At 49.6% G+C, this 25668-nt stretch overlaps 2 protein-coding genes across 7 annotated transcripts in view; one reads left to right on the top strand and one right to left on the bottom strand.

Annotated features, from left to right (window-relative positions):
* LOC115914707 overlaps positions 1–11518 on the bottom strand; it is an 85598-nt gene extending 74080 nt beyond the window's left edge. For 4 of the 6 annotated variants that reach the window (XM_030967377.1, XM_030967379.1, XM_030967381.1 and 1 more), the window contains exon 1: positions 8617–8839. In XM_030967377.1, coding sequence (XP_030823237.1) covers positions 8617–8745 — 129 coding nt within the window. In that variant the 5' untranslated portion in view covers positions 8746–8839. Of the gene's footprint in view, positions 1–8616; positions 8840–11244 lie in introns of those variants that run through there. The other 2 variants (XR_004061446.1, XR_004061447.1) reach the window with 1 other exon arrangement.
* A 902-nt stretch (positions 11519–12420) lies between these two features.
* Positions 12421–15567, top strand: POU3F4 (POU class 3 homeobox 4). The gene has a single exon (XM_030967955.1). The coding sequence runs from the start codon at positions 12486–12488 to the stop codon at positions 13599–13601; it is 1116 nt and encodes a 371-aa protein (XP_030823815.1). The 5' UTR covers positions 12421–12485; the 3' UTR covers positions 13602–15567.
* Positions 15568–25668: the final 10101 nt, after the last annotated feature.

Genomic DNA, 25668 nt, shown 5'->3' with positions numbered 1-25668 from the left:
ATGGCACACACATACACTCGGGTTTGTGATTTCAAAACTTATAGCAATGATAAGAAAAGCCAAAAATTCCCAAATATCATCCTTATTCTTTGGATTGCATGTATAAATGGTTTTTAAATGCTGCTCATATTTTTCCCCTGCCCATGGCAGCAGGGTTGGAATGAGACAATCTTTAAGGTCTTTTCCAACCCAAACCATTCCAATATTCTATGATTTTTGTGATGAAAGGTTTTATTTTAGAAAGCACATTATTTGCAACCAAATAGGCTGGACTGCCAGCTGACTGAAGTCACCCAAACTGTGACAATTCACCTTAAACCTGGCCCCATCAACTTATTCCACTGCAAACTCCCAGCAAGGGAAGTAAATGGAACCCCGGCAATTTTTGCGTGGAGAGGGAAAGAGAAACTAAAATAAATTTGAAGAAAGGAAGGAAAATACATACGTGGCAGGACGGGGAACTCTAAAAAGTCTTCAAAACTTTGCACAGGGGCACTGGCAAGGACCTCAAAGTGCCCAGCCCAGCGTGGGGGCTCCAAGGGGAGGTGGTGGGTCAGGAGCGGGATGTGCCCGGCTGTGCCAGGGGTGTCTGGCAGGAGCCCCCCACAAACCCTGCTCAGGAGACACCCCACAAACCCTGCTCAGGTGGCCACGAGCTGGGGCTGAGGCAGGAGCAGGGGCTGTGGCCACTTCCAGGCTCATCCTGAGCCCTCCCCTGCCTTGGAAGGGCTAAAACACTCCAGAGTTGCTGCACAGGATGAGGCGCCAGGCAGGGTCAGCAAGGGCTCTGGGGGTGTCACATTTTGGGGGTTTAGGGCTGACGTGGCTGAAAGGAAATTTTAGGAAGACAGGCATGGTCAGGTTGTAGTCAGGGAAACAGCAAGTTCAGGATGGGCTCAGGCTGAATTCAGAAATAGCTGGCTGATGGTCGCTGTGCCAAAGTCCCCACTGAGGATCTGCGGCACCTCTGGGCACAGGGATCTGCTGCCTCCTCATGGGTTCTCCCTGCTCCCACCCTCATCACATCAATTTTGCACGTGCTGCACATCCAGGGCGTGTTCATTGCCAGGCAAAACCACCAAGGAAGGACAAGGATCTTCCAGAGGCTTTGATTATTTCAAACATTACCCAAAACCATTCTGATGTCACTCACGCAGCCTTTGGTGACGCTGCACACATCCTCTGCTCCTGTCACCCAGCCTTCCTCCCCAGATTTCAGCACCACCCTGTGCTGTCAGTGATGCCAACTCAAGGTCCAGCCCCACGTTCTCCTCTAATCTAATTTAATCTAATCCAGCCCCATTTCTGCTGACACAGCAGAATCTGCAGAGATCTCCACCTCACCCACCCCTTCCACCAGAGCTTTGTTCCCTCCAAGGGCACAGGTGGCAAACCCTCCCTCAAACTGCACCCAGGGCTTCATCAAGAGATGCCCATGGACCCCAAGCACACAAGGAATCAACAGTCTTTTACCATAATCACGCTGCAAGTAATTGAAAATCAGAATTACCCATGTGGCTTCTCTACATAAAAAGTGATCTGCAACCCTCCAAATCTGAATTCCAAACATGTTCGTGCGAAACATTCGAAATACAAAATGCAGCTCCAGCTCAGTCCTTGGTGGATGTCAGGCACGGCTGGAAAACTATTGCAGGTGTTATTTTAAATGAAAAAAAAGTGAAGGGTGTAATAAGAATGGAGGTCAAAGCATTTCCAGACTTGCCAAGGGTTAGATCTCACCAACAGAGTAAAATATTTAAGCTTTAACAGAAAGCTATAAATGCAAATATATATAAAATGAAGCATAAAATAGGCTTGTTATAGAAATTCATCTCTCCTAACATGAACAGTACAAATATTTCACAACATGTCAAACCCACTGTATCTGTACATTCATGCTTTCCTCACTCCTGGCTCTACAACCACATAGAAATGTAATTTAACAGCACTGGCAACAGTTTTCCAATCTTGGGGCATGGAACCTTTATCCCAAGGACCTGGTTAACAAATGGCAATAAATGTAAACAAAAGGCAGGAGGAGGAGACAGCAGCAGAGGGCTCAAACCCAGCCCAGCTGCCCTCACCCTCAGCCACCCCCCAAAATCACCCCAGATCCATCCCTGCAGATCGAGCTGCCATGTGGCTGTTTGCTAAAACAACATCTCACTCTGCTGTGGAAGAAATTCAGCCCCTATTCCTCTTTAATATTCATATGGAACAGAGCTACATTAACACTAAGTTTTAATTTCAGAAACATTCTGACATTTACCGAGAACAGATTCCAGCCCTGGTTTCACACCAGGGTTTTTTTTCCATTATCACTGTTATTACTGGTATTAGTATCACTGCAGAAGTGATTAAAAGGTCCTGGATGTCTCATTAAAATAGTCTGGATCTACCTCCCTCTTCAGCACCAAGATACAATCTGTTGTTTTATAAATGGGAACCATCTTCCTGGAAATTAAATTTGAAGTATTGCCTGTTCCTCTTTTCCTTGTGAAATACTGGCACTTTTTGCTGTTTAAATTGAATGTAAGAAATATTCTAAATATTTGAAGCAGAGGGAAAAATAGTTATTACTGAATGCTGAACGTTCCCCAGATCTACTCATAAAATGTGAAAATAATAAAAGAGCAGCAACAACTCCTCAAAACTCTCAGGGAGGTTGAGGAGAGAGATCCCTCATGGAAGTCAACAGTTTTGGCCCCTACATCTATTTTCAGGTGCTCATTTCAGCACAAGCTTATGATTTTCTGAAAGGGTTGGTTTAGCTGCAATTTTGGAAAAAGGCATTGTTGTTTCCCGAGGCAGTTTAAGTACAAATGTTTGTGTCTCAGAGCTCTTTTCCATATCCTCCACTAAATAGGAATTCAAAGAGTCTTAGGCGCAGATTAAATGCTTTCCAAAAATCAATTCTAGACTGGCACAGAAGTCAACCAGTCTGACCTCGTGATTACAGACTAAACACTTCCTTAGGAAGCAAAGTGGAGAAATATTTCATGTTTCAGTGATTATTTCAGATAGCAGCACCACAAATAAAAACGAGGAACCACGGCAACATTTTTAAAAGTTTATCAAGGGATAATTGCATGAGGAATTAAAAGAGGGGTGGGATATTGTAGCATTAAAATCCATTAACAAAGGGGAGTATGCAATAAACTGCTCATCCAAACTCTAAACAGGCACTTCGGATTTCGTGGAGTTTTGAGAAAAAAGAGAATCATATAACTCAGTTTCTACCTGATTGCTCTGATATTTTTACTTCTGGAACCCTGATCTCAAGACACAAAATGGCAAAGAAAGCAGCAGTGAGATATGTACTTATTCTAATGGCTAAGGAGCTCTTCCAAACTACCTTGGGACTGATACAAAAATAGGCTCCTTCAGCTCCATATTCCTGAGGACAGAGCTCAGATTTAATGCCCAAGTACTCCTGTGCCTTGCCACAGCATTTTTATTTTCCTTCTTACCAGTGTCAATAGCAGGGTAACCCCAGAGCTTTCACATGAGCGTTTGCCTTGGTTTGATCCTCTAAATGTGCCACCCAGCAATTAAATCCAGTTTGTATTTTTAAAGTGCACGTGGAGAACTGCTCCACGCTGAGCCAAACTGCCTTGCGTTTGTCTCCACCATCTCTCAGTTCTGGGAAATCCATAAATTCATTTGTCAAAGGTAAAAATGCTCCAGCAAAACTCCTTCTAAATCTTTTGAAATGGTTTGTTCAAACTCTTGACATAGCGTTTTGCTCTAAACAAATTTCTAGACAACCCTGTGATTTTCCATCTCAAAATATACTGTTTCCCTGCCACGAAACTGGAACAGAGGGTCTGAGAGAAAGGAAATTATTAAGCATTCTAGTGGGTTTTTTTCCAACAAAAACTAAGATAGAGGTCAATGAATAAGTATGTGCAGGCTGGAACTTAAATCCTCTGGGGTGACTGTAGGCTAATTAATAATTAATGCCAGAGACATGGTGTTTGAAATGCAGATGTGATAACTGGAGGCCTGGCAAAGCTGTTCAGAGGAAGCAGATTTGGATGCTATGGGGAATAGGCACTCCCTTGCCGGCTGGCTCTGAAAGCAGACCTGGGTGCAAAGCAGGGCCTATGGTTTAGATTATATTCCCCTCAGCTGTTAATTACCTGAACCTACTTTGAAGTTTTTCTCTTTTTATCCTCTGCATGAAAAGAGATTGGTTCAGCCAAGGGACTTGAAAAAATGATCAAATACATGGAGTAGAGCAGGGGAATAGAACTTCAGATATAAAAAAAGATAAGGAAGAAAAACACTCAGGGAAACACACAGGAACATATTAGGAAGTGCCCGAGTGTGGCTCAATGTTTCAAGCGGGTTGTGCTGCTCTAAGTTATTTCAGCCATTAAGCAGAACCCCCCCCGTGCTTTAGGAATAGATTTGTTAAAAGGGATCTCTCTCTGTATGTATAGAGTTTACAGTAATTATTTGATGAAAGTACCATAGGTGATTTCCTATGCTATTTTTAATTCAATAAAGTCATTTAAACCTCCTTGTGTTTGGGGCTATTTAATGAGGTGTGCAACATTAGCAGAATCACCAATGAGCTGTTACTACAAGTATTCAGATTTTGCTAAAAAACGCTCATTTTTAGCCAAGGAAGAGACGGGCACGGGGTGGGCTCCTCGCTGCCACTGCAAGGGAAGGGGGCAGGTGCTCTCAGCACCGCGGCTCCTTGGGCCTCCGGGGGGCACCTGAGGGCACCTGAACCATTTTCACAGCGAGTGGGGAGCGGGTGGGGAGGCAGAGGGGTGGGAATGAAGGCTGGAGAGGCAGGGGTGATGGGGAGAGAGAGGCGGGGGTGATGGGGATGAAGATAGAGGGACACGGGGTGATGGGGATGAAGGCAGAGGTGGGAATGCTGGTGGCGAGGCACAGGTGATGGGGATGAAGCTGGGGGACACACACAGGTGATGGGATGAAGCTGAGGACACACACAGGTGATGGAGATGAAGCTGGAGGGGAGGCATAGGTGATGGGGATGAAGCTGGGGGACACACAGGTGATGGGGATGAAGCTGGGGGACACACACAGGTGATGGGATGAAGCTGGGGACACACACAGGTGATGGGATGAAGCTGGAGGGGAGGCATAGGTGATGGGGATGAAGCTGGGGGACACACACAGGTGATGGGGATGAAGCTGGGGGACACACACAGGTGATGGGATGAAGCTGGGGGACACACACAGGTGATGGGATGAAGCTGGGGGACACACACAGGTGATGGGGATGAAGCTGGGGGACACACACAGGTGATGGGATGAAGGCAGGGATGCTGGCGATGAAGATGAGGTCGGGCCGGCAAGTGTTTGGGGTAACGCAGAGGACCCTCCTGAGCGCAGGAAAACACCCAAAGGAGCTGTGGGCTCCTCCTGCGACACCGCTGTCCCCGGGAGGAGCCCGCGGGGTGCCGGGCCGGTCCCTCCGCTCCCCGGTGCCCGGTGCCGGTGCGGGCTCCCCGGGCGCTGCCGGGTCCCTGCGGCCGGAGGGGCCGCGGGATCGCCTCTCGCCCCGGCTGGCTTTGCACAGACAGATCGCTCCCTTTTCAAAGCGACTCCGGAGTGGCTTTTTTGACGCTCTTCCCCGCTCGTTAGAGCCCGCCCGTTCAAAGGCAAAACTTCCCAGCAACTTCACTAAAACCCTTTGAACCAGGGGGAAGACAGTGGTATAATAATTTTTTTTTTCTAGCTCTATATCTTTTCTTTCTTTTTTTCTTTATCCCTGCAGTAGGGTGAAGCAATCTCTGATGAACTCAGAGCTGGCTGTGTTTAAAAATTAATTCGAAAATGCCCGTCTGCAAGGCGCAGGCGCCTCGCATTTACACCTATCACCTTGGCATCGCGGCGCAGCTTCTCCTCCTGCTGATGTGGAGAGCCCACCTCGGCCCAAAACAAGAACTTTTATCCATTTTTCTCTTTCCCAGCACCGTCTTTCACCGTGACGTAAGGAACACGCGGCTGTACTACAGCCTTACGCATAGGTGTACACCTGGGTGATGCTCTGGCTGCTTGGAGGGGGAATTCCCGGTGCCGCCGGGTTCTCCAGCCCTGGGACAGTTACCTGCGGATAAAGCATCCAGGTGAAGGGATGAGTCCGTCCCGGGGTGGAAAATGCCTCGATTCCCACCAAAACGGGCGTGGGAAGCGTCACGGGCGTGGGGTGGGCCGGGAGAGCCACGCCTGGGGGGAGAGGGGCTTTTAATGGAATCACAACAGCCACACGGCTCCCTATTAAATCCTGCTAATTTTCTAGGTGAAGGCTGTGAAGTGAATGTGAGGAAGCATTAAAAGGGAATTGAATTTGCATTCCTTATGCTACAGGCACATGTTTACATGACCTTTAAAACAGAATTAAAGCTGTATCATCAGCAGCTGTAGGCAATTCACATTACTAAGGCAATCAAATCAGAAGGCTAAACTAACTATAAAACATAAATTAAACTGATAGAGACTCATCCTAATTCACTAGGTTTACTTGCAATTTACTTATCCGCTACTAGTAATTTCAAAACAGTTTGGAGAAGAGGCAAATAGGAAATACTTGGATGTGGCACTTCAAGAACGCGTTGTCCGAGGGGGAGAGCCGGCTCTCCCGGGGTTCTCCATCAGGGAGCGCGGGGATAACACGGGCCCCTAGAGCTCCACGAGGGGACTGCAAATTGATACCTGCACGGCTAAACCCCAGCTCTGTGGGTTGGCTCAAGCCCCTCCCGGAGTCCTTTCCTCTCTGGAGGACCCTCAGAGACGCGGTTGATTTTTCTAAAATATGAAATAACTCAATATCCAATACAGCTCGCGTTGCACCGCTGCCTTCTGCCCCCTCCCCCATCCCCAGAGGGACACTTTCCAATGTCTGAAGCGCGGTAAAAAAAACCCATAAAAATCGATAGCGCCGGTGATTTCATTAAAAGTTTGCAGAGCGCCTTTGCCCGTCTCCGCTCGGGCGGAGCGGGGCGGGCCCCGGGCACCCCCTGGCCCGGGCAGCCCCCACTTTGATTTATTCCCATTTATTTCCCGCAGCCGAGGGCGGTCTGCCCCGCTCTGATGGCGACTCCCCCGTGTGCGCTCCGGGGCCCGCGGTGATTTATCGCCCGCAGCCCCCGGCATGGGCAGGGCACGGAGGGGAAGGGATGCTGCAGCCTCCAGAGCCTTGCACCGGCACTCTGCTGGGCGGGGGGGAGAGAAAAAACCTGCTGGGGATGGAGCGCATGGAGCTGTGGCAGGGGCTGTTGGGGATTTTTGTGGGGGGGACGACACCCAGCCTGCCCCAGCATCACCATCCTGCACCGCCCAAGCTCAATTCACGAAGGAAACATCTTTTAGCAAGGCAGCCTGGCCTGAAAGTTCATTTTTATAACAGCTTTGGTTGGCGCGATCTGAAGGGAGCGGGGAGGAAACTTTCCACAGAGCCGTAAACATACGAAAGTCTGTGAGAAAACCAAGAATTAGCAGCAGCATCTACGTATTTATAAACGTAAATCTAGGGATGACGAGGCGCTTCAAAATGCAGGAGGCGTTTCAATCCCTCTGCGAGATCAGGAGCATCGCTGGATGCTTTGCACGCCGACTGCTACAGCTGGAAAAGCGTATAGTTAAATAAATAATAAATAAATAAATGAAAGGGAAAACACAACACATGAACCCAAACCCCACATGGAAATTGCTCGGTAAGCTACCAAACAGCAACGCAGGTATTTGTCATCCAAGGAACAGAGCGATTTGTCTTCAGTGTCTCATTAGTCAACAGAGGTTAACTAGCCAGTGCTCAAATCCAACCCATTCTCCTTTAAACATGTCTGAGCAGAATTCTGTCCGTTCGGGAACTGTATTTGGATTATTTCTAAAGCACAGGCGGGACGGCCTCTGCGGTGGCAGGAGCTGGGGGTGCCCATCTCTGAGAGCATCCCCCCGTTCGCTGGGAGAAGCTTCACCGGAAAATAAAAAAAAAACAACAACAAAACACAACCAACGACCAAAAAACCACGGGATTTCTGTCCGGGATGAAACCAGCGCGTTCTTGTCATCACGCCGGTTTGGATGGCACGGTGAGGAAAGTGCCTACGTAGAAGGGAAGGGGTCGGCATTGTTGGGGCTCCATTAACTCCGTCCGTGACCCCGGAGCCGCCGCGCACCGCCCGAGCCGGGGACGGCAGCGGGGCCGCAGCCCTGCCCCGCAGCCTCTCCCCATCCGCGCTCCTCCACCACACACAACCAGCCCCAACTCGTGGATTTCACAGACGGCGAGACCGCTCCCGCAGCAAAAATGGGCGCTTTGGGGAGAGACTTCCCGGAATATTTACGGTTTTTTTGCTCCGCCAACAAAATGTTCGAGATAAGACCTCCTAAACCCGACCCAGCTCAAAAAGAACAGTGACCTGAACATGACGGGGCAGTGCACGAATGAACGACATTTTTTTTTTCCCGCAGCAAGTACATTTTTCAAACATCAACAACGTGGAAAAAAAGATATTAATGATAATAATAATAATAATAATAACAATAACAGGCGATTCGAGGAGAGGAGCAAGGAGTCGCCCAAACCGCTTCGGAAATCGTAGCAGTTAGAATACAAATACTATTTACCTTGTGATTTTTCCTGCCCGGGATTGGCTTTATTGTCCCTCCCTGGACCAGCCCAGCCGCAGCCACGCTCCCTCCGTGCCGGGCTCTGCTGCCGGGCTGGTGCTGGGAGAGATTTGGGGGGGGCCGCATTCATTCGTACATTAGGACTAGTTTAATTTGCAATCTGTCAGTCCATCTCCTGGCTGTGGCTCGGAGATGGCTGTGTGGCTCTCTCCCTCCTCTCTCCCTGCACAGCATTTACTCACGTTCAAGAGCAGCCAACAGAGACCAAAAAAAAAAAAAAAAAAAAAAGAAAGAAGGAACTAATTGAGCTTGTGTCGGTATTGGCTAATTTCTGCTAATACTCTGTAAATTCCTTTTTGCTTCCTAAGCTTCCCCCACGCTGGTTAGGTGTTCCCAAAGCCTCTCCGGAGCTCCAGGAGCCGCTTTCTCAGCACTGATGGGCGGCTGGGCTTCAGCAGGAGCCCCAGCGCCTGGATGTACACAATGCAAACCTTAACTCCTGGCTCCAGAAACGGTTAAATTGCCCTTTCCCAGCCCCCACCCCCGTTATGATTGACTCTGTTTTTAAATTTGCACTTGTTCCCACCAAGCGCAATCTAACTCGTCCTGTCTCTAAAGTGAACTTGTGTTGAAGGTGAAGTTTTCAATATAGAGGTCACGACACCGAGGCACAGCTTACCGCTCCGAGCTTCATGCTGTATTAAACACAATCAAAACGAACCCCTTTTAGACCTTTTTTTTTTTTTCCCTCTCTCTCCTTCCCCTCCCGCGGATGAACAATGAGAGGAGTGGTGGTGGAGGGGGAAAAAAAACCCAAAAATCGGTTAAATATAATAAAATCAGCTCTGGCACGATAATAACGGCGTTGGTGGGTTCAGGTCCCAACCTCCAGCCCGTGGAGAGCCCGAACGAGCGCATCCCCAGCGGAGCTCTGGAAGGGGAACGGAGAGGGGACAGAGGGGACAGAGGGGACAGCCAGCGCTGCCCCACGCGGGGTGACAGCGCCGCCAGCACCGAGGGGACGGCCACGGCCGAGGCACGCAGCCGGTGACCCCAGAGAGCCCCGGTGCCGCCGCTGCCAGGGGGACTCGACACAATCGCAGCTCCCGCACTTCAAAGCGGGGCGTTCTCTATAGCGACTTCTCGCTGCCCCAGGACGGTGGCTGCCTCCAGCTATTGTGAGAGCTTTTTCACGCCAAAGATTTAGCAGAAAAAATAGATATTAAAGCGAGTTATTTGCTGAGGAAACGCGGGTCCCTCCGGGGCGGGGGCACCCCGAGCCAAAGGGCTTCAGCGCACAGTCCGAACCCAAAAACTTTTTTTTTACATTTCTTTAATAATAAAAAAAACTTTATTGGGTTTCGGTCTATGAAAAATAAGTTACAAATTCTTGCAACAGTAGCTTTGCATGTACTTATTTTTCTCCCATGTCCAGACGGGGTCGGCTATTGAATAAGGCTCTTTTATTCTGCATGGGGCAGGGGATTTGTGGCCATGGTCCCCCTTTTATTCCTCTCTCTATGGAAACCCAGATCATGGGGAGAAAAATGCGAGGCTGAATAAAGAAAAGCAGCAGAAAGGACCGCTTGAGAGCGGCATCTGTTACACTTGGGAAGTTAGACTGACAGGAAAGAGCTAAAGAAACCCTCTCCAGCAGATTAGTTAGAACAGCAAGAAGATTTAACTATATGCAGATAAAAACACTATAAAATCCACCATACTCTGCCATAGGCGAGGTGAGAGCCGCCTCGGCAGGAGCAGAGCCGGGCTCTGCCTTAGCTACATTTGCAGCAAAGATTAAAATGGGACGTTCGGGGTTTTATTTCCCTGCCAGAGACTCTGCCTTAATTAAACGGCGGATCTGAACATCTATTTTCACGGGCAATGGGATTTGAAAAATTGTTTCGGAAGTTAAAGTGCAAATTAATTTTAAATAATTTAGTTAGGTTTTTATACAGTGCGGATTTGATGATGTTGTTGGGGGGGGGTTGGTGGTTTTTTTTTTTTTTTTTTCCCCCGCGGGCTGCGGTGATGTTTATTTCGAGGAGCTTGTGAAGGCGGAGAGTGAAAAAAAAAAAAGGAAAGAAGAGGGGGGAACAAAAAAAAAAAAAAAAAAAAAGGAAAGGGGAAAAAATAAAAAGGAAAGGCTAAAAAAACCAACGAGGAAGAAGCTGCTGCTGCTGTAACTCCTTCCCTGCCCTCCCTCCCCGCGCTCGGGCGGGCTCGGCCGCGGAGCTGCGCGCCCCGCACCGCCCGCACCGCCCCGCGCCGGGACCGCGGCTCCAGCGGGGACATCCCCGGCTCCGGCCCTCCCGCTGACCCCCCGCCGCCCCTCTGCCCGCAAACTTCACTCTTTTATTTACTTTTCCTTATTTCTGATTTATTTTCCGAGCCGCCCCCCCCCCCGGCCGCACCCCCGCGGGCGCGCAGCGCAGCGCTCGGCCGGCGGGGACCCGCGGAGTCGCCGATATATCGCGATTTGCCCCGGCCCGCTCCGCTCCTCAGCACCCAGCCCTGCCTTTACCCCTCTCACTCGCTGCCCCGGCGAGAAATTATTGTGATGATTATTATTATAATGAGGAAAGAGATGGGACCCGGCTCGGAAGGAACCAGAGGAGCGCTCACCTTATTTAGATCTATTTTCTCATTTTCTTGAATTTTCTTCAGATCTGTCTTCTCAGAGAAACTAATGCCTTAATGACTTTCTGGTAGCTGCAAGCCTTCTTTTATTTCTGCTAAATATATGAAAATGTATGCAAATTTAAATCAAGCTTAACCTAGGAGCTCTTGCAATATATTTAATGGAATTTCAAACCAATAAGGGGACTCTGATGCAGTCTTCTGGAAGTGCAAATATAATTACGCAGCTCGGTTACCTCCAAAACGATGCAGGGAAAGGTCATTTTGGAACTCGCCGGCGGGTCGGGGGTCCCGGGGCTGCGCCTCCGCCCGCCCCGCCGGGGCTCCGCGGGTGCGGAGCTCTGCCCGCCGGGCCCGGCCGGGCCGGGGGCTCCGCGCTCCCCCCGCTCCTCCCGCGGGGGGGTCCCGGGGACCGCACGCGCTTTCCCCCCATTCTTCTCCCTTTTCTCACTTTTTTTTCCTCCCCTTTTTCTCCTTTTTCCCCCGTTTTGCCCTGCAGCCCGCCCGCCAGGCGCACAGCGGCGGCGCACCGCGCCCGCGCTGCCAACTTTGACGAGCATCCAACGGGATTTACCGGCGGCGAGGCCGGGAAGCTCCTTTTTCTGGGGCTGTTTTTTATTATTTGGGGCTTTTCTCCGTTTTTTTTTTTTCTGCCGACCGAGCGCGGCGATGCCGCACGGCCCGGGGCAGGCGGGGACGCGCGGCTCGGGGCAGCCGCACCGGGGAGGAGCGGAGCGGAGCGGGCGCCGCGCACCCGGAGCGCGCCCGGACCGGCGGGCGGGGGCAGCGCCGGGGTGGTCCCGCGGGGCTGCCGCCGGGGCGCCGCCGTTTAACCTCTGCCCGCCGCTAATCGCTCCCCATTTAAGCCGTGCCCCCGCGCCCCCCGTTCCCAGGCGCTCCCCATTTAAGCCGAGCCCCCTCTCAGCCCCGCCGCTCCCCGCCCGGCGCGGAAGGAGTTAAGCGGCGGGGCCGCCTCGCGCCCGGCCCCCGGTGCCGGCGGAGTGATTCACTTCCTGCCTCGCGCCCGCGCGGCCCGCGGCCCCGCCCCGCCACGGCTCGCCCCGCCCCCGCGCCGCGCCCATTGGTCGGCTCGGCCGGCGGCGCGCTCCCATTGGCCGGCGCGGGTGCCAGTCGCGGCGCGGCCGCCGCCGGGCCGCCGTGCCGGTGGATGTCAAAGGCTGGCGCGGCGGCGGCGGCACAGTATAACTCGTGGGGCTGCCGCGGCCATGGCCACAGCCGCCTCCAACCCCTACGGCCTGCTGGGCGCCGGCGCGCTCGCCCACGCCGAGGGCGCGGGCATGCAGCAGGGCAGCCCGTTCCGCAGCCCGCAGAAGCTGCTGCAGAGCGAGTACCTGCAGGGCGTCCCCGGCAATGGGCACCCGCTGGGGCATCACTGGGTGACCAGCCTGAGCGACGGCGCGCCCTGGCCCGCGGCGCTGGCGGGCGGCCCGCTGGAGCAGCCCGACGTGAAGCCGGGCCGCGAGGACCTGCAGCTGGGCGCCATCATCCACCACCGCTCGCCCCACGTCTCCCACCACTCGCCCCACGCCAACCACCCCAGCGCCTGGGGCGCCAGCCCGGCGCACAGCGCCTCGCTGGCCGCCCCCCCCGCCGCCGCCGCCGCCGCCGCCGGGCAGCCCCTGAGCGTGTACTCGCAGGGCGGGTTCGCGGTGGGCGGCATGCTGGAGCACGGCGGGCTCACCCCGCCGCCCGCCGCCGCCGCCGGCCAGGGCTTGCACCCGGGGCTGCGCGGCGAGGCCGGCGGCGAGCACGGCGAGCTGGGCGGCCACCACTGCCAGGACCACTCGGACGAGGAGACGCCGACCTCGGACGAGCTGGAGCAGTTCGCCAAGCAGTTCAAGCAGCGCCGCATCAAGCTGGGCTTCACCCAGGCCGACGTGGGGCTGGCGCTGGGCACCCTGTACGGCAACGTCTTCTCGCAGACCACCATCTGCCGCTTCGAGGCCCTGCAGCTGAGCTTCAAGAATATGTGCAAGCTGAAGCCGCTGCTGAACAAGTGGCTGGAGGAGGCCGACTCCTCCACCGGCAGCCCCACGAGCATCGACAAGATCGCGGCGCAGGGGAGGAAGAGGAAGAAGCGGACCTCCATCGAGGTGAGTGTCAAGGGCGTGCTGGAGACGCACTTCCTCAAGTGCCCCAAGCCGGCCGCCCAGGAGATCTCCTCGCTGGCGGACAGCCTGCAGCTGGAGAAGGAGGTGGTGCGGGTTTGGTTCTGCAACCGGCGGCAGAAGGAGAAGCGCATGACCCCTCCGGGCGAGCAGCCGCAGCACGACGTGTACTCGCACGGCGTGAAAACGGACACGGCCTGCCACGACCTCTGACCGCGGGCTCGGCCCCGGGACTGCCCGGCCGCGGCACTGCCCGCCCGCACTATGGGCTTTAACTTATGGTTTCGGGAGACGCGGCGAGGGGTCCCCGCCCGCCGCCGCCTCGGCAATATTTTTTTTTTCCTCTCTCCGACCTGGTCACACACGGTGTTTACTCGCAGACAAGGTTTGTTTTCGGTCTCCGCTAGGATGAAGGAAAAAAAAAAACAAAAGACACAAAAAAAAAAAAACCCTCACCAACCCCACCGCAAAACAAAACCCAAACAAAAAGGAAGGAAAAAAAAAAAAGAGAAAAAGAAAAAAAGAAAAAAAAGGGAAAACCCACGGAAAAATAGAAAATGAAAAGAAAAAAAGAGAACGAAAAACCCGACAGAAAAGGAAAGACAGATGTGTGCCTATGAATAACCTTCCAGCGCCTTGGTTATATCAGCTGTATTTCAGGTGAATCTGTTTTACAATAGACTAGTTTTGCATTTTTAAAGACTTATATAGCGTTTTTAAATGTCTGAGGTGTTTTACTACAAACTGTACACAATATTTGTGACCTAATTTGTATCGAATTGAGCAGTCCAAACGTTCCTCCCTTCCCCAAGCACCGGCAATGTCACCGAGCGGGGCCGGGGCAGGGCGGCCGCGGCCCTTCCTCAGCCCCCCGAGGAGATGGGGCTCCCTCCGCGCCCGCGGAGCCCCGCGGAGCCCCGCACCGATGTGAAGAACGGGCTTATTTGTTGCAGCTTTTTTTCTTCCTTTTCAAGAACTTCCCAACACCGTAAAACGGTCGGGTCACAAGCCTGACCTCCCCCCCTCCCTTCTTCTCGCAAGGAAAAAAAATAATTATATATATAAATATATAAAATAATTATTTCTAGGAGATTTACCCGAAATTAAGCATCACAACCAAACCCGTGGCATTTGCCAGTCTTTTTTCTTTCCGAAGATGAGTTGGGCTTTTTAATCAGCGCCAGACTGAGAGGTCTGTAGTAAAACACCTTTATCCTTCTGCGCTTTCGCTTCGGAAATCGGTTTCTCTGTATTTTGTTTCGATAGTGAAGAGGAATGAGGTGTCGGGGGGAGGGAGGAAGGGAGGGAGGGAAGAGGACAGAAAACGCCCGCATTTGGTTCACGCTGAGCTTCTTTCCGCGTCGCAGGGAGATGCTGGATTTGTGGAAAAGCTTTTCTAAGGGGGAGGGCAGGGAGAGGGGGGGGAAGAAAAAAAAATCATAATAATCACCGACAAAACAAAACAGGGAGGAAAAAAAAAACCAACAAAAAAAAAAAAAAACAAAAACAAACCCTCAACCACCAAAACAAATTCCCTAAAATGCAAACGCCGTTTTTCGGGCGCAGGGAAGTGCTGAGCTGCACCCGCCCCCTCTCCCCCTGTCCCTCCCAGCCCGGGGCTGCGCTGTCCCCAAGGGCGGGGGGTGCGGTGGCCACGCACCCACCCGCGAGGGGTCCGTGTGAGTGTGTGTGTGTCCGTCTGTCTGTCCGTGTGTGTGTCCCCCCCCCGAGCCCCGCACCCCCGGGGCCGCCGGGCAGGGCCGGGCTCCCCCCCCCGCTCCCGGGGCTGCACCCGCGGCCCCCCGAGGGCCGGGCCGGTCCCCGCTCCGCAGCTCCCGCACAGCATCCCCCCCCTCCTCTCCTTTCCTCTCCCCCCCCCTCGCCCTTTCCCTCCTCCAGATTTTTTCCTTTCGACATTTATATTTTTCAAGTATTTTTCAGTAAGCGCTAAAAAAAAAAAAAAAAAGAAAATAAGAAAAAAAAAGAAATTAAGAGAAAAAGAAAAAAAAAAACTCGACACTGAGGACCTGCCTATTTCTGCCAACTTTATAACTGTACAGTTTTGTATATTAAACGTTTTTTGGAAGTTATTAATTTAAAGAAAGATCATTTAGTTTATTCATTTAGTAACTGATGTATAATAAACGCTATTTTCATTAAAGGTTGCTTTTTTCAACTATTTTATCCAAAATTGCCTATTGCAGTTGCCAACAATTATTTATTTTCAATAAATTCCGCATTATGTTTAAAAAAAAAAGAAAGAAAAAAAACGTTTCAGAAAGAAACAACAAAAAAAAAGAAGCCTAAATGGGTGTCGGATAAAAATAATAACGAAACACACGAGTGGCTGTAACGTTTGGTTGTCGACCAGTTTTAGTCAAGGGGTTTATATTGACGCAATATTTTATTGTTGTAAAAGGAAAAAAAAAATTTAAAAAAACCAAAAGGTTTAAATAAACATTTTTACGAAAGAAAAACAAAATAGCTGGAAACCTGCGGGTGCGTGGTTTGTGCGCTGGCCGGGCCGGGCTGCGGGGGCTCCTCCGGCCCCTCAGCCCCGGGCACGGCCGGGGGGCTCCAGGGGCCGATCCGGGCAGTGCCGCTGGCACCTGCCGCGGCTGTGGGGTGGGGAAAAGGCGCTTTTGGGGCGGTAAAAGGATCCGTGCGGCTTTGGCGGGGCAGGGCAGCGTGTGTCCACCGGCGGAGCCGCGCGTCCGTGTGTATCGATATCGGTGCCGTCCCGGGGCCGCCGCTCGCCGCCCCCGCGCTGCCCCCGCGGCGGGTCCCGGCCCCGGGCAGCGGCGGCGAGCGGGGCACCGGGCACCGGGCAAGTTTCTTTTGTTCCGCCCGTCCCCCCGCCCACCGTGCCCGGGCCGCGGCCGCCGGCAGCGGAGGGGCCGCGGCGCCGAGCCCCGTCCCCGCCCAGGGCCGCTCCCCCGGCGGGGAGGGCAGCGAGCGGAGGAACAATAACACTTAATCACATCCACCGGGGGAACGGGGAAACCCCGGCAGCCGGGGGTGCAGGGGGAGGCAGGGAAACAGCAAAAACTTCAAGGGATCGCCAGCGAAACGGGCTTTTATTTTATTTTTTTGTTTCTTCTCCCCCTCTCTGAAGCCGAACCTCGGAGAAAACAATACCCAGCCCTTCTGCCAGCAGTGTAGGGGGGAAAAAATTACCTTTAGGAATCCTGAGGAGCGGCCCGAGAAGGGAGTGAGCTCTGGTCTTCAATAAGCAGCAGCAGCACGCGAGTGGACAGGCGCCTTCCCACTGCACTGCCAGCACACCACCCCTCCTGCACCTGGGAGCGAGAGGGATTTGGGATGTGAACAGTGGGCTATGCATTGTTTCTGAACCATAAAACTGATTTATTTCATTGCTAAATCTCTGTGAGCTGCAGCACCACGGCCTTGGGGGCAACGGGCCTGCGGCCGCCCCTGCGCTGGGCAGCGGGGCCCGGGTGGCTCCACTGAGGGACCACGACCTCCAGCTCTCTCTCCAGAAGGATTACAGCAGCAGCAGAAGGAAATATAACCCCCAAAAGGCCGATTTTTCAGTCAGCTCCAGGAACAGGATGAATGCGGCATGGTGACCAAAGCTCAGGAATAAAGAGCCGTGGTTTGTAAACAGCCCCAGCTGAGGAGATGGAGGAGAAGGTCCAGGTTAAAGCCAGCCCTGGTTAAATCCAACCCGGGTTAAAGCCAGCCCTGCGTGCTCCTGGTGCCTCTGGGCCCAGGGAGGCAAAGCTCCTCAAGGCAGCTTTGGTTTGGAGGAGGGACAGAAGGCGTTTCACTGAAATTAGCCTGTTTTAGAGCCCTTTGGCTGCTCTGTAAATACAACCACAGCGAGGGCTGGGTTATGTCTTATTTTAAAACAAATTAGGTTGAGACAAAAGGGATGCAATGAAAGACGAAATCAAGTAAGTTTATAAACAGAAGCACTTCAAAGGCTGCTGGAAAGCTGGAGAAAATAGGAGAATTTTGTCTAAAGAAAAGAAAATCTCTGCTGGTTATTGCCCATCGATTTCAGTGTTCCTGTGAGCAAAAGGAAACTCTTTTGTGCCACCTAATGTTAAGTACAGATCACTGTTGTCTTCTTCACTGCCCATCATCCGTGGTGAGCATGGGGAGCCCTCAGGGTGCTGAGCCCATCAAGGTGGAGCTCAGCATCCCAAAGTCCCACCAAACCAAGGGCAGGGAGAGAGAAACTTCAGCTTCACAATTACCTTCTGAATTTAGGGATTTTTTTTTTAAAAAAGAACTCAGGAGGGGGTGGAGAGAAGCACGGGGTAGAATCATAAGAATGAGAGACTCCAAATTTGGGCTTTGTTATAAAAAAGTAGCTGCAGAACGAGCACATTAGGGTTTATATAAGCTGCCCACCCCCAAGCTCCATCTCAGCAGCCTCTGGGCTTGGGGGAGCTTCTCCCTCCGCTCTCCTCAAGAACCCAAGTGGCCTGGCCTTTGCACACCCGTCTCTCCCAGCTGGAAGAATTTTGGTGTGTACTTAGCAGCTATTCACATTAATTTAGTATGTAAATATCTCACACAATCCTTTAAGGAAAGAGCTGAAAGCAAGTGTTTCTCTGATGACAATAAATTGCACCGTTTTTGTGATTTTAATGCTGAGTGTTAAATGTCTTTAGCAATTTTTGGGGCTGAATCTTCCATGCTTTCTATATTATACTGAAAAAAAAAAAACCAACCAGAGGCTTCATTTGAGTTAAGTTTTCAATATTTGTAAGGTATGCTCTTTAAAGATGGCCAGGACATGTGAGAGGGTTCTCTTGAAAGAAAAAAATTACTAGAAGTAGGCAGAGATGCCATTTCACTTTAGGTGGTCACTACAGATCATTCAAAATATGGACCAATCAATCCATACCTAGGCTACATTTGACCAAGATGTTTTTAAAATCTCTCAAAATCAAATATTTCAAGGGGTTTTCTTCTGTATTTGTAGGTGTTGATTCCCTAGGTTCAGTCAGAACAGATGAAAGCAACCTGGTCCTCTTGGGCTGCATCCATGTACCAAAACCACCACTGATTTTAGGGCAGATCCACATGTGGATGGAGGCACAGTTAAAACCTCAGTCCTTCCCCCAGGAGCATGTGGGGCTGGGGGTGGGTGGCCTGATCCCAAAACCCAGACAAAATTAATTGTTTACTCACCAGAGCAATCAGTGAGCTCACCATGCAAATGGAGTTATTAATTAATCTTTGCACAATTGAATTCCAGGGTTCCATCCTATGAAAAATATAGGAATACAATATTTCAGGCAGGTGACCAATCTGCTCAATATCCCCCCAAAATACCCACAGACATCAGGGCCTACATTTGTACTCAGTTTCCCCTTTTTCCAGCATCCTGTAACCAATAGACTGGAAAGGCTCCACAGCAATTACATATTTAGGATATGTGATAGCTGCAGTTAAGATCTTTATGACTGATTGCAGGATAAAATTTACTTCAAATGTGCAAGAGCCCATTTTTAAACCTCAGTCTTTCAGCTGCTTTGCATTAGAGATATTCCAAAGAATCAAAAGCAATTAGAGCATACAAAGTCTAAATGGTAAATAATTTCCAAATCAAAACCTTTATTAAAGCAATAAGCATCTATTTTTGTTAACACTGTAAGAGATGGAAAGGACCAAAGTAAAGAACTTTTGGTTTTATGTCACAGAAAGAAAGCAGGACTTCTATGCCAAAGAGCAATATAGGAAATCTCACCCCAAGTGGGTTTTAGGTTAAGTTTGTAAGACTTGGGAAAGCAGGACGAGCAAAAGGATTTAAAACTCCCATTTTGGTGGTGGGATGGGAGTGGGGATGGTTTGCACATGCCTGAGATGGGATCTGTGGGTGGATCCGGGGCTCCCGATTCCCAGCGAGCGCCTCAGCAGCTTGCAAATATTTGTAGAATCACGTCCTTAATTAGAGTGGTAAAACAGTATTAAATCTTGGAATGGGAGAGAAAGAGGAGAGCGAGGAAGAGCTGTCAGTGGCAAGAGCCTGTCAACAAGAAGTTAAAAAGGCAGTGGTAAATCTCATTTCTGGGAGCTCTGGGTTTCCAGAGCCATCGACCGGCGGCTCCGGGCTCGGCGGCTCCTGATCGATGCTCTGCTGGCACAGAGCACCACGCCGAGGGGCTGGGGGCTGCTGAAGGACCTTTGGAAATGAGGATGTTTCAAACAGGCACTGGGAAAAGCTGGGCAGCAGCTCTCCCCACCCCTGGTGTTATTCAGACCCCCAAAATGCTGCTCCATTATTCCGTCACTGGATTTTATTTTTATTTTATTTTTAATGATGCCAGTCCTTGACTTCTGTGCCTCAGTACAAATAATATTTACCCAGCATAGAAGTGCCATTTCTGAACCCAAGGTGTTTTTCTATTTGGCTAAAGCATGAAGTTTTGCTTTGCATATTCATCTTCAGACTTTGGTAAGGAAAAATCAAATCATATCAAATCAAATCAAATCAAATCAAATAAATCAAATCAAATCAGCCCACAGATCTTACTCACCAAAAAGTGGCTGGGGGAGATGAGAGTGTCTGAGCTCCCCTGCCATCACTGAAGGACAACTGGAGGTAACACGAGCTGCTCCCCATCCAGGGCTTGTACTTCTGTCCAGATTATGGGATTAGTCTCTGTTACATCTATCTACAGTTGGGAACTTGTGATCCAGTTAAAGCAGCTTGAAAGGCTCCCAGCAGGTGCTGGGGGTCCGACTCCGTGGCACAAATTCTGTGAGTTACAGGGGCAAAGCAGGGCTGGCCTTGTGCCGGGCTCCCAAGGCTCCACACGGCTCAGGGAGACAGGGAAAAAATCAAAATCCTGCCAGAAAACTCTCCCAGACAGGGAAAATCAGCCCCAGCCTCCTTTTTTCCACCCTAAATCTTGAAATGGAGTTGCATAACTTAAATACAAATACTGTCAGACGTGAGTTTATGATTCTCTGCTGCTCCACACACATCACACGGACACAGGGGATCTCCTACACCTCAGAAATGCTAATTCAGCTCTGGAATTCTGAGTTTGCAGAAACTGTCCTGTAAATGTCACGGGGGATTACCAAATCTACAAAGATTATAGCTCTGCATACGTTCAGACTATTGATTTAAAACTTTATTATCTTTGATACAAATTCTTCACAAAGGAAACAGTTCAGCAATGGGAATTCTGTCCATGTCAAGCTTTTCCAGGGTTGAATCCTTCTGTACAATCCTGCTTTTCACTAGAGTGGGCAGATCTGTAGCTGGTGCTACACAAACCCAGCACAGCACCTTAGAAACACAAAATCCTGCCCTGCTCAGCCCAAACTTCTCCCAGCTGCAGCAGGGAGAGGATGCAACACACTCCCAGTTATTCAGCCACGAGGAGTTCCTAATGGAAAATGTAATGGTGTGGGGTTTACTCTCGTATGTTCTTCATAGTGTAGTAAAGCTGTAGTAGAGCCTCAGAAAATCTGCCTTTGTAACAAGATCTCTGCAGAAATGAATACATGGTGATGTGGCTGGCAGTGGTTTGCTCAGAAAAAACATGCAGTTGCATAGTAAGATATTTATAACAGGATTAGATTTCAAGTACAAAGCTCAGTTCAAAGATTTTTCAGGATGGTGCACGAGAAAATGACAAACTCTGAGATTTTTTGAGTTCCCAGTTCCCTGTGGTGGGGAACCTTTGTGGTACAGCATCACTTGGAGCTGTCTCAGCTGGACCTGGGAAACTCGTGGCCCCTTCCCAGCCATCCCAGGATGGGATGCAGATGAGCACCACAGATGCTGGGAAAGCTCCTGGGCTCCCCTCCCTGGGATCTGCTCTCCTGCCTCTGACTCCATGGGGTTGGGTGTTCAGGGCACAGAAACCTGCCCATCCCACACCCATGTTGGCTCTCAGCCCTCTGGGCAGGATTTTCCTTCCCTATGGAATCTCTCTGGATGCCCCTCCTTGGACAGAAACAGTTTTGGAGCAATTCCAGCCCAGCCCAGTGAGAGAGAACACCCCTTACAGACCTCCATCCTAAATCCAGGTTAGAAACTGAACTCTGCCCAGCTTTATGCCCATTTCCTATGCTGCACACCAGTTCAGATGACCTCCAAGTGTCAAACTCACTGTGAATATTTCTTGCTCTCTAGCATTCTTCATCCTTGACCATAAAATGCTTTTTTGCTGGTTTGTCCAATATGAAGCACATCCAACAAAGAATACCAAACAATTCTTTTAGCAGAAAAGACTTGAGGGTTTTTTCCTTATTTCCTACAGAAAACACTTCCACCTCTCATCCTGAGTTGTTGCTAATTCTTCTGGGCACAGGAGTGGTAAAAGGGGTGAGTTCAGTGGCACCTGATTCAATCTCCATCACACAACTCTCTTTTCAGGGGATTTATTCTGTGCCATTTCTTCCTCTTGCCCCAGCCTAAGGCAGGAAAATGCTGTGGTAACACCTCATATATTCCAAGGGAGAGGATAACAAACCAGGCTGCTCTTACCTTGTTGGATTGGTGCTGTTTGATCCCTCATGTCCACAGTGGTGACCTGGGGGATGCCAGGCAGTGGGGCCAGTCCAGCTATGGCACAGTAAAAAGGTTAAAATCAGTATTTATGGTTCTGTTAAATGTTTATGGATTTCACAGGCCATACCAGGCATTAAAATTCTGATACCTTGTTCCCATAACAAACACCACAAATCACTGGATTCACACTGAATTTTCCTGTCAAAAAAAGAAAGTTTCTGTCAACTCTAAAGGATGAAGAAATTCAGTCTGGAGACAAAACCTCCCAAACCAGCAGCAGCCCTGGGTTCCTGAGAGCTGCTCAAAGCTCAAAGTTATCTCAAGCTCCAGGTAACTCCTGTTTAAGAAGAGCTGTGAAAGTAAAATATGCAAAATCATTAAGTGTATTATTTCCTACTATTACCTCAAACAAATTACTCTGGAAAATTACACTGTTTTTTCAAAATCACATCTGATCTGATAGTTGGTAATGAAAATAACAGGTCATTAAAATGGCAGTTATTACAAGTGTATGAAAAGTAAAGCCAAAACATTAAATATAATGATGTCATTGATATTTATTTTATTTTATGGTATATCACTAGCACCCTTTTTTATTTGTTTTGTAATAGAGTATTAAAAAATAAATATACATACATAAAATGTTATCAGTTGCAAAGAATTAAGAATGTAGGGTAGGCACCAAGCCAGGATTAGTATCACATAAATAGAAATACATGATTTAATGTTAACTAATAGGTGGTACCCAGCAGGGACTGAGACCCTGGACACAGGAGAAGAGGACAGGAAGAACTGGGCTGATAGGTGAGAAAAGGTGCATGGTTAAATCAGTTATCCCAAATCTTACATCCCAAGTGCTTTATGGAAACCAAAACCTGAAAGAAAGAATGGAAAGAAAATTTCAAAAGAAAGTTCCACCAGGTTTTTAAACAGCCTTTTAAACCTGGTCACAGGAATTCAATGCTGTTTCTTGTTCTTTGTCCATCATTTACCTCCTGTGTTGAAATACACTGAAATTCCCAAATAGGGCCAGGTGTCCTTGGGGCAGCTCCTTGGTGACAGCCCAGCCCTGCAGTGATGGGTTCCCATTGTCCTCCTGGGCAAGGGAAGTTCCTCCTGTTCTGCAAAACAAGGGAGGAGGGAGGGGAATGAGAGGAGTGGGAACAGGGGAGCAAAAAAGGGTCAGGCAGGAGATGGGGGGGTTCAGCCTCACCTGTGCCCAGCTGGGTGTGCTTTGGCACAGCAAGCTAAAAATGAGAAAGAACACTAAAAAAGAGAAAAAACCATTAATTAGGGGGTGGGCTGAAGTGGGGTGGGGAGGGGGGGGGCTTTGGTGTGTAAGGGCAGTGCTGGGTTCAGCAAATTTTTGGGGCTGTTACTGAGTGTGGCTGAGTTCCTGAACATCCGTGGTGCTAACACAGCCTCTGCACTCCAGAACCACCTGTGCAGCAAAATCATCACTGAAGATCCTTTTAGGAGTAACTATTCTTGCACTAGAGAAAAGAGCCCTTACAAATTCAATTAAAATAAAAAAATAAACTTAATTCCTCAAGCAGGGTATTTTTCACTCCATTCCACATGCTGAATATTTGGTCTGCATTCTAAAACAAAAATTAAAATTCTTTTTGTAAATTTTTTTGGGGGAAGTGTCTGAGCTCTTGCACAGAAAAACTCAGGCTGCCCATGTAATTTTTGCTGTGTTTGAACATGAAAATATTAATGCAATGTGTCCCCACAGCAAACAGCGCTGTGGATGATGGTGATGAAGGGTGCACAGCAGTGCTGTTGAGCTGAGCAGAAAAGCTCCTGATTAGACAAAAATTGTGGTTTTTTCACAGTGCTGAACGCCGTGGGATGTACCCAAGCAATATATTGTGGAGGTCTCTGGTGTTCCAGCAGCAGCAGGAGGATCCCATGGCTGGGTAATCAGGCACAGGCTCGGTGCTCTCCCAGAGAAGGCTCCGGCTGCCGAGCCCGGATTCCCGAGCTCTGTGATTCCCCCTGTGTCTGCCTGGAGATGCAGGAGATGGAGCAACTGGGAAATCAGCAGAGCAGCAAGCTGAGCACTACAAATTGGTAAAAATTATTTAATACTGGGAAGCCGATCTCGTCACCCCCTGGTAATTCTGTCAATTAAGCAGATGGAATTAATATTAATTATCAACGACGAATTGTTTGCAAGTGTAATAGTGAATGGGGGAAGTAGGAAGAAACACAGCACATTTATGATGCAGAAGTGTTGGTTGTCTCTGAATATTTCCTCTGGAATCCCTTTTGGTTCCATTAAAAAGTACTTTTAGAAATAATTTTTTTTTTACTGTTTGAGTTGCAAATCAGCCTGGACAAATTAGGAAGTGCCACAAAGCAAATGTGTACACTGAAATTCTCTCTGCTCCAAGAAGTTACATTCACTTAAAAAAAATCAGAAAACAACCCACAGAGATGCTCAGCAAGAGTAGTCATCCTTGAAAAAGAGGGAAGAGCAGCACTTGGAAATATTTTAACTGGAGAAGCAATCATTGGAATATCCCTCCCACTCTGTCCTGATGCCATCAACAGATTGCAATAACTTTCTTTTCATATAAGAATAAAAAAAAAGTCAGAAGGAAATGGTAAACCTAATCTATAAGCAAAAAACCTGTATTCCTGAGATGTCATTCATAACTAATTTTCACTTATACTCCTGATTAATCTCTGCACTTTGCTCTGCACCTTCGAGGTGCCCCCTTGGCAGCTGTTGGGGACCCTTCTCCTTTGCCATTAGAGCAGGAGAGACCTTGGTTAGAGCACCCCTCACAAGGGCATCAGCTTCTGGAGTGTTTGACAGCAAGATTTGCACAAAATTAATCCCCAGAGGAATATACCTCCCTCCACCCCCAAAAGTTTTCCAAATACTCCCACTGGCAGATGGTGCAAACACAGGCAGGTCCACAGGCACGGGAATTGCTCATCACCACTTGTGCTGGGGGTTTTGAAACTTGCCACCAAGACCAGAAATGAAATTTTCCCTACTTGGGATCATTTCCCAGCTCTTTCTTACCTGAATTGGAAGGTGGCAGCAGTTTCTAGGTTAGGAAAGGGAATTCTAGGTAACTTGTATGAGCTCTGGGAGATCCAAGACAAGGGAATAGGAGCAGCAATGGAAAAAGGGATACAAGCAGTGCTAATCCTTTTTTCAGAGCTGTGTATAACATGATGGATCCATTCTGCTGCTTGAGGGACATAAATATCAGTTATTAAGACAATCAGGATTTGTTCCTTGCAATTACTTTTTAATAGAAACATGAATCTCAGTAAAAGCCAGATTTACACTCACCCTTGCCTAACCCAGTGCCAGGATCTTTGATCCCAAATTATTTATGAAGTGGAGAAATCTCTCCTGCATGGAGTGTTTCTGCTTGAAGTGGGCAATAGGTTCTTCCCAAAGGCCTTTGCACCTTTATTGCATAAAATAATCTGCTGCTGAAGTGCATTTATAGGTGCAGCATACAGTTATTACAAAAGCAGTCAGCAATAAAACTTAAAGGTTTAGGGCAGAAACTGAATAAAAATGTCATTTCCAGTTTTAAGAGTGAAACAGAGACAGTGGGATCCCAGCAGGAGGATTTGGGCAAACACCCACTGCCACCTTTCACAGGGAAGGGTGGTGAAAGCCCAGAGGCAGAACCAGACTGCTGGGAGCAGCTCCCACATCCAGGGGCTGCAGGGAGCATCCTCACCCCATCCATCCCACTGCCCAGCACCTCCAGCTCCCCTTTCCCCATGGATCTCCAT

Source organism: Camarhynchus parvulus, chromosome 4A, assembly GCF_901933205.1.
Source record: "Camarhynchus parvulus chromosome 4A, STF_HiC, whole genome shotgun sequence".
Classification (NCBI taxonomy): Eukaryota; Metazoa; Chordata; class Aves; order Passeriformes; family Thraupidae; genus Camarhynchus; species Camarhynchus parvulus.
The sequence above is the reverse complement of the archived record's forward strand: the minus strand, read 5'-3'. Positions and strand labels throughout refer to the sequence as shown.

Bases quoted from the DNA above. Each gene is read 5' to 3' on its own strand.
- POU3F4 (XM_030967955.1), top strand. From the start codon at position 12,486: ATGGCCACAGCCGCCTCCAACCCCTACGGCCTGCTGGGCGCCGGCGCG.